At 35.0% G+C, this 9,385-nt stretch overlaps 1 protein-coding gene across 1 annotated transcript; it reads left to right on the forward strand.

Moving 5' to 3' along the window:
• Positions 1 to 5,440: 5,440 nt before the first annotated feature.
• Positions 5,441 to 8,810, forward strand: LOC147497481 (uncharacterized). Its single transcript, XM_086562907.1, has 5 exons — positions 5,441 to 5,549; positions 5,706 to 6,337; positions 7,081 to 7,400; positions 7,885 to 8,150; positions 8,413 to 8,810. The coding sequence occupies exons 1-5, from the start codon at positions 5,441 to 5,443 to the stop codon at positions 8,808 to 8,810; spliced, it is 1,725 nt and encodes a 574-aa protein (XP_086419033.1).
• The last annotated feature ends 575 nt before the right edge of the window (positions 8,811 to 9,385 follow it).

Consider the following 9,385-nt stretch of genomic DNA (forward strand, 5'->3'; position numbering starts at 1 on the left):
AATCAACAGCACATCTTACACACAATGTCATTACCTAATCCATCGAGTTTGTTGATTCACAAATGAATCTCACTCATTGATGATTTAAAACAATGTACAATGCACGTAAGTACCCGTTATTATATCCAGATTAAGAGAACAAGCATCCATAATAACAGAGGCGTTTGTTCTCTTATATAGTCCGTATAGAGAGAAACAACCACACTTGGTGCTGTTCAATACACACAAAGTGTACTAGTGTAATCATATAGTCAAGATAGACTAATACCAGATTATACTACAACCATACCAATGGTTTGTCCAAATCCATCTAGGTTGTGAACGATTACTTATACTTTATAAGGTACTGATGATATGATCTTCTGTGTGTCCACACCATATAATCTAACACATAAAGTATTAGACACATGCATATAACTAATAACATATATAATATGCATAACATTTGCCCATATGATTCTCATTCAAAATATAAAGAATTAGAGTTAATACAGAAGTAATGCTTTTAGTATATAATCCTATCAAAAGGAAACTGGAAGTTCTTTGACATTGACTCATGAAACTAGGGAGGGGGTTGGAGGATGGGTTGAGCTCATTTATGCATTACAAAATGAAAGTGTGGCAAGCTATTTGAATCCTTAACTTATTCTTATATAGGGAAGTCTAGTTTAAAGTAGTTTTTTTTACTAGTTGTACAAATCATTTGACGTGTCAAATGAGAGAATTGGACAAATGCATTTACTTGGTTTCTGACTTATCTAAGTGTATTTCCAGTTGACTGCGTTTGGTGGTTATTGCATACTGAACGTGGATACAGTTTATTCTTTATAGATGCATTACAAAAACGAAAATATGGCGAACTGTTTAAATCCTTATTCCTATATTGGGAAGTCTAGTTTAAAGTATTCTTTCTCATTAGTAATACATTAATGGGGTGATGTGTCAAATAAGAGGAATGGACAAATGCATTGGCATAGTATCTGACTTAGCTAAGTGTATTTCCACTTGATCTACATGTGAAGTTCATGAACAACCTTATGCAAATATTGTTCGTTCATGTGTAGGTTCATCAAGGAAAGGAAAGAAAAGGAACAAACAGTAGAGGTGGCCGTTGCCACCAAATTTGCAGCCTTGCCATGGAGGTTAGGCCGTGAGAGTGTCGTTGTAGCCCTTAAAGATTCCTTCTCCCGTCTCGGTCTTTCTTCTGTTGAACTCTACCAGCTCCATTGGTCGGTAGCTATTAGTTATATTTTTTTTTTCTCCATTACAGATCATTCTGAAGACTAGTGGCTAACAAACAACATTTAACTAACAAGAAGGTGTTTTCCCTCCCTTGTACTCTTATAGGCGTTCTTACAAGAAAATATACACCTGAAAATCCACCTAAGGGGCCTCGAGGCCGAATATACACTACATAATTCCTCACAAAGGTAAACATTTTGAACTAGGCATAAATTGCTCCATAGCTTATTGAATTGTCACCAAATGACCGCTTTCTTTTCATTCTAGCTCCAACCTTTACTGAATCGAATCAAGGAGATAGGACAAACCTATAACAAAACTCTCACACAGGTACGTCTCATTAGCACAAGTAACCTTCAAACCAACAATAGTTTTGTTTCTCAACCAAAATTAATAAATTTGATCCATAACCTTTAAGGTTTAACACAAGTATGAATAGGTTCTTTAATCTAGGAGTAGTAACCACTAAGCCTTTATAAGTTTATATGCACTGACCGTAGATGTATTTACACTTAAAACATGTTGATTCTCTTTCCCATAAGAATTGAAGTTCTCCAAGACAACCAACTGATTGTTGAATGCGAAAATATAGATTGTTGAATGCAAAAAAATTCGACCAGCCATTTCTCCATACCATTGGTCTAACTGATTTGGCTGGCAAAAAGATCTAATTACGAGTTCATTGTAAATATTTAAGTCAACTAACAAGTTCTCATCTATACAGGTGGTTCTCAATTGGCTAGTGTCACAAAATAACGTGGTGCCCATCTAAATTGGCAACTTCGATAATGTTTCATGTTATAGAACAAGTTGAGCCTTGTAATGTAATTGAATATCAAGACCAGCTAATGGACATTCTTAAAATCAGCAAGGTCTGTGTTATGTACTACATCTGTTTCATGGTCTACTTTATAAATGTGTTAGAAGACAAACTTACCAACTGCATTGATACTAAACCTTAATAATTGCATAATTTAATATCTCTATTATCATATTACCATATTATCATATTTGTTGCTTTTCTAGTAATGAGTTGCCTCCTATTGTTTTGGTTCATCGAATTTTTGGATTCGGTAAAAAGTGCCTTGTAATCTTTATATTTTATTGGGATTTTCACTATTTTTCATTTTATTATTGATTGGTAAAGGGTGCAGGTAAAATGACCAAGGAATTAAAATATCAATATTTTAAAAAAAAAAATAATAACTCTTCCATGATCTATAGCCATCGCAAAAATAATTTTTCCCACGGTCATTCACCTTAGGAAATATCTTCTTCCAGGAATTCTAGCCGTCGGTAAAACTAATCGTTCCCCACGGATTACAACCGTGGGAAATACTGACATCTTCCGACAGCTTTTCCTACTGTTTTATGTTGTGGCAAAACCGACGGCAATTACCGTCGCAAAGACCATCGCTATTGGTGGGCTTTCCCGCCGGTCATTACTGTCGACAAACCTTTTCCGACGCACAAAAAGTTCACGGTTTTGGATTGTGGGCAAAAACCTGTTTTCTTGTAGTTATTTCTTAACTTATCAGAGTTTGTTTTCCCTTCTCTTTATTTCTAAACCACCACTTTAGCCCCGTAATTTCTAATAAAAGACATCTAACTCAATTAGGAATAAGATGGTGTGATAGTAAGTTGATATTGTGATCAATCGAATCCAGTTTATTTGGACGTCATTCGAGTATGTGAGGAATATAAGTGCTTTCTGTACTTGAGAAAATGAAACTTGAGTGAATCTATCAAAGAGTTGTGATTGCAACACACCCCTATGAGAACCCAATTTAAGGACACTCTCCAAAAGTTTTGGAAATGACTCTGCTTTTGCATTTCACCGCTCATGTTTTGCATGTTTATCTTTAGATGATTAAACTACTATATATATATATTATTCTGAGTTTAAAGGAGCTTTTCTTTATTCCCTCGCTAATGAGATGTATAAACCTCTGAGAATAAATAAGGAAACGAGACCTTTTGTACTAAATAGAGAAAGTTTGTGACTATCTTTTCTGAAAAACTCTCACGAGGTTTAAGCTTGTCCACTATGGAAGTCCTAGTGGTTTAAGGCCTTGTCGCATATGGTCAATGCAATCGCACTCTGCGAAACAAGACTAGTATAATAAATCACACATTTGTGATCTTAGTTTTTTCTCTCTCATCTTTGCTTGAGGACAAGCAAATTGCTGTTTGGGGGTAGTTGATCAATCTCCAAATGTGCATTTTATTACCTTTACAATATTTCAATTATGCCCTTCTTATGCTTAATGAACAAACAACTTATAGCTTTTGCTACCGTTTGCAGGATACATACCATTTACAATGCATATTCCTAATATGTTCATTTTAGCGCAAAAGAGATTGTTATTTTCGCTGCTTGGTAAGATTCTAGCTTACGAGCAAAATGCCAGAAAGTCAAAGTCAACTGTCAAAGTCAAAGACTCAAGGACTCAAAGCTGAAAGCTATGGACTCAGGGACTTAAAGCCAAAATCAAGAATTCTATTACATGGGCTTAGGTCAAAAGCCCACAAGGTTGTTTCTAGAAATAAGGGCATAAATGTAATTGGTGTCCTATATAAACCAAAATTTGGAGAGAAAGAACATTACCCTAGAGCTAATTTTGGTCATTAGGAGTAGATTAAATGTTTTAATTTAATAGTGTAATTTGTCATTTACTTGTTTTCCATTTTTATGTTTTCAAGCTTTAAGTGATTTAATATAAGTTTTCAATATTCTCTTTAATACAAGTTTCCAATCTTTTCTTTAATACAAGTTTCCAATCTTTTCTTCGATACAAGTTTTCTCTACTTATCTCATATTTGATTAAATCCCACAAACACAAGTCATACTCATTTGACAAGTTCAAATGAGTATAACTTTGTGAGAAAGATTTCCATAAAAACCAATTAAATTCCATGTTTTAATTCAACAACAAGTTAAAAACAAGTTTTAATCTTCTATAAATCAACCAAGAGTTTCACATTAAGAAGTACTTTCAAATACCCATTAGAAAGTAGGAAAGAAGAGTTACAAGTTTTGTTTTTCCAACCATCAAAACCATCCTCCAAACAAAGAATTCAAGATGAACAACACCATCAACACCACTACTACTATAACTAAATCATGAATCTATCATAGAGTTGTGAGTGTAACACACCCCTGTGAGAACCCACCTTAAGGATTCCCTCCGAAAGTTTCAAAAATGAACTCTGCTTTTGCAATTCATTGCACATATTTTATGCATTTATCTTTAGATAATTAAATTACTGTACATATGTTATTCTAAGTTCAAAAGAGTTTGTCCTTATTCCCCACTAATGAGATGTATAGACTTCTGAGAATAAGTAAGGAAACAAGACCCTTTGTACTAGATAGAAGAAGTTTGTGAGTACCTTCACTGGAAAACTCTCATGAGGCTTAAAGCTCGTCCACTAGGGAATTCCTGGTGGTTTAAGGCCTCATTGCATATGGTCAATACAATCGCACTCCGCGAAACAAAATTAGTATAATCTATAATAAATCACTCATTTATGATCTTAGTTTTTTCTCTCATCTTTGCTTGAGAACAAGCAACATTGCTATTTGGGGGTGGTGATTAGCTCCCAAATGTGCGCTTTATTACCCTTACATTACTGCATTATAGCCATTCTTACTCTTAATGAAAAGATAATTCATAGCTTTTATTACCTTTTTCAGGTTACAGAGCAATTCAGACCACTTATCATAAAAGCTACGTCTTAGCATCAAAATGAGCGTTATTTACGTTTATTATGAAGACTTGAAGCTGCGCTGAAAAACTCAAAGTCAAACTCAAAGGTCAAACTCAAAGTCATGTTTTTATTCTTCAATCAATCAAGTTATTTCTTTCAATGTTTGTGCTTTCATTTCAATCAAAGTATTTCCTTTAATGTTTGTGCTTTCAATCAACTAGTCTTTTCTAATGTTCGTACAACTAGAGTTAGTAAACAAGTCTTAAAGCAAAAGAAATCTACCTTCCATCCTTCTCGAACTCCTTTCATCCAAGTTCTAAACAATTTATGGTGAACCACACCTAACAACTTTGAAATACTCAACACAATACTACATCAGCAGGAAGGCTATAAAATCTGTAAAGGTTTCCAGGTTGCTTCCATCATTGAGAAACTCCCTTCTTCGTGGAAAAAGTACAAAAACAACCTCAAACATAAGAAGAAATAAATGGCCTTAGAAGATCTAATTTTCAACCTTCAGATCGAGGAAGATAACATGAAGGCTGAAACCATTGTGGAGACATCAGAAATGAAAGCTAAGACTAACCTGGTTGAAGGTAACGCTGCTAGTTCTTCTAAGTCTAAATCATCTAAAAACCAAGCCAAAAAGAAACCATATGTGAACAAAAATAAATAGCCCTAACCTCACTTTAAAAAGAAACCTCACAATCCTTAAGTCCATTGCTATTTGTGCGGATCACGAGGTCATATAGCCTTGGACTGTAAATTCAAAAAAGGTCCAAATGACGGGAAGAAAGATAAGGCACAAGCAAGTGTAGTTCAGGATGGTAACTTTTCTGCTTTGGTTACTGAGGTTAACTTGGTGAGTAGCATGACTGATTGGTGGGTAGACACTGGGGCTAGCAAACACATATGTGGCACTAAAAGTGCATTTGCGTCCTTCACTCCTCTGGGAGAAGGAGAAAGTCTATTCATGGGTAACTCATCTGCTTCTAGAGTTGAAGGAAAAGGGACTGTTAATTTGAAGTTCACTTCTGGAAATGTTCTTAATTTGAAGGATGTTCTTTATGTTCCTGATATTAGGGAAAATCTGGTTTCTGGTTCCCTTTTAAGTAAGAAGGGTTTCGAACTTGTCTTTGAGTCGGACAAATTTGTTTTGACTAAGGGGGGAACCTTTGTGGGTAAAGGTTATTTAGATGAAGGCTTATTCGAGCTCAATGTAACTGATTTTGAATTTAATAAAGCATCTTCTTCTTTTTATATTGTTGAGTCCTTTGATCTGTGGCATAGTAGACTTGGACATGTTAATAATGTTTCGATTAAAAAGCGGATACATCTAGGTAACATAACTAAGACTTATATTTTTGAAAACAAGAGATGTGAAGTATGTGTAAAATCTAAATATGTTCGGAAACCTTTCAAATAGAAAGAAACACTGATTTGTTGGCATTGATTCGCACTGACTTATGTGATCTTAAAGGTTACATGACTAGAGGAGGTAATAAATATTTTGTTACATTTATTGATGATGTTTCACGTTTCTGCCATGCTTATCTTCTTAAGAGTAAGGATGATAACTTATCTAGATTTATTTCCTTTAAAACTGAAGTTGAGAACCAATTAGATAAGAAAATAAAAATAGTTAAGATTGATAGGGGAGGTGAATATTCTGGTCATTTTAATAAATTTTGTGAAGATAATGGTATAGGACATGAGACCACTGCCCCTTATGCTCCCCAATCCAATGGGATAGCAGAGAGGAAAAATAGAACTCTCAAAGATATGATCAATAGCTCTGGGGCATCTATGAACCTATTGGGGGGGGAGGCTTTGCTAGCAGCTTGTTATATTCTAAATAAGATACCTTTTAAAGACATAGATAAAGCTCCATATGAGATGTGGAAAAATAGGACACCGTCTTATAAATACTTTAAAATGTGAGGGTGTTTGGCGAAGGTGTCTATTCCAACACCGAGGACAACTAAACTTGGAACTAAAACTGTAGATTGTGTCTTTATTGAGTATGCACAGAATAGCAGTGCCTACAGGTTTTTATTTTTCAAATCTAAAAATCAATTCATTAAGGATAATGCCATTATTGAGTATAAGGATGCTGTCTGTTTTTAGGATAAATTCCCATTTATTGAGCTGTCTGGAGGGACTCCAAGTTCTTCAAGACATGTTCCTAGAGTTCGAGAAAATTATTCTGCTGAAGATGAAATTGAACTCAGAAGGAGCAAGAGACCTAAAACTAACACCTCATTTGGACCTGATTTCCTTACATTCTTGGTAGAGGATGATCCACATACCTTTTCAGAGGCTATGTCATCTTCTGATGTTGTCTTTTGGAGGGAGGCCATTCTAAGTGAATATGAGTTCATTATAACCAATAACACTTGGGAGCTGGTTGACTTGCCCTCTGGTTATAAAACAATTGGATATAAATGGTTATTTAGAAAGAAACTTAAGGCAGATTGATCCATTGATAAATATAAAGCGAGATTAGTAGCAAAAGGCTATAAACAAAAAGAAGGGTTTGATTTCTTTGATACTTACTCTCCTGTGACAAGGATTACATCTATTAGAATGTTAATAGTTTTTGCTTCTACTTATAATCTCATAATTCACCAAATGGGTGTTAAAACAACATTACTAAATGGTGAATTACAATATGAGATATATATATATATATATAGATAAGCAAGAAGGTTTTGTATTATAAGGCCTTGAGAGAAAAGTTTATAGACTAAAGAAATCTCTTTATGGTCTCAAACAAGCTACAAAACAGTGGCATGAGAAATTTGATAGTGTGCTAATCTCTAATGGTTTTATTATTAATGAGGAAGATAAATGTATTTATTGTAAATTTGAGAAACAATCTAGTGTAATTATCTGTTTATATGTGGATGACATGTTGATCATCGGAACCAGCTTAGAGACCGTCAATAAGACTAAATCTTTTTTGAGTAAGCATTTTGACATGAAAGATTTAGGTATTGCTGATGTCATTCTTGGCATTAAGCTTGTGTATAATTCTGATGGAATTACATTGACTCAATCTCATTATGTGGAGAAAATGCTTAAAAGATTTAATCAATTTGACTCTGTACCTGCCAGAATACCATATGATCCTAGTATACATTTGACAAAAAATACTGGATCAGGGGTATCTCCTTTAGAGTTTTCTAGGGTTATAGGTAATCTCATGTATCTTATGAACTGTACTAGACCAGACATTGCTTACGCCATAAGCAAACTAAGTAGATACACCATTAATCCCAATAATGAGCATTGGGATGCTCTTATCAGAGTATTGAGATAGATATTTGAAATATACTTCAAATTATGGTGTTCATTATGGCAGATATCCAGCTGTGCTTGAGGGGTATAGTGATGCCAATTGGATTGCTGATTCTCAGGAATCTTAATCCACTAGTGGTTATGTGTTAACTTTGGCAGGGGGTTCAGTGTCTTGGAAATCTTCTAAGCAAACTTGTATTGCCCGTTCCACTATGGAATCTGAGTTTATCGCTTTAGATAAAGCTACTGAGGAAGCAGAGTGGATCAAGAATTTTTTGATGGATATCCCGGTTTGGCCTAAACTTGTTCCACCTGTCTTTATTCACTGTGATAGCCAAGCTACTATCTTGAGGGCCAAAAATAATTCTTATAATGGGAAATCTCGACAAATTCATCGAAGACATAACACTGTGCGACAGTTGTTAAGAGATGGGATCATAGCTATTGACTTTGTGAGGTCAAAAGATAATTTAGCCGATCCTTTAACTAAAGGCCTGGCTAGAGAGCTAGTTTTTAGTACATTGAAGGGGATGGGACTAAAGTTTATTAAAGACTAAGCCTATTTATTAAAATCACCGATAACTGACACCCAACCTTTGTGAATGGAGATCCCAGGATCAAGGTTCAATGGGGAAACAAGTTATCTACGTGATTTGTGGGGGTACTACACCTAGAGTGAAAACTCTGTATCCATCCCTATGATGTAGAACCTTCTGTATCTTTTCAAGGATGAGTGAATACTCTTAATACTTTCTATAGCTGGTTTTTCCAGTGGGGTGTAATTATATAATACACTCCTGATAGAAGCACCTATATGAGTGAGGAAGTAAAGCCGCTTCCTATGACAACTTATAGGCTTGTTCTCTATAGCACTTATGAAACCTAGGAAGCTCATGGCTATACATGCACATCTGAAGGAACTCTATGATAATTTTTGAAGTTATGTGTGTTACTTGTTGACTTGGCTTACATAAATGTTGAACAGTTCAAGACTAAGGTACTGGTCACACTATAACAAATATGACATATGACATCGCTGGAAATGGTACCAGCTTCTGGCATGACCCATGGTGTTCAGGCCCACTGTTCCTTAATAGTCAAGCTAGAGCATTACTAGCAAATGCAATACCAG

Source organism: Coptis chinensis, chromosome 5, assembly GCF_015680905.1.
Source record: "Coptis chinensis isolate HL-2020 chromosome 5, ASM1568090v1, whole genome shotgun sequence".
In the NCBI taxonomy this organism is placed as follows: domain Eukaryota; kingdom Viridiplantae; phylum Streptophyta; class Magnoliopsida; order Ranunculales; family Ranunculaceae; genus Coptis; species Coptis chinensis.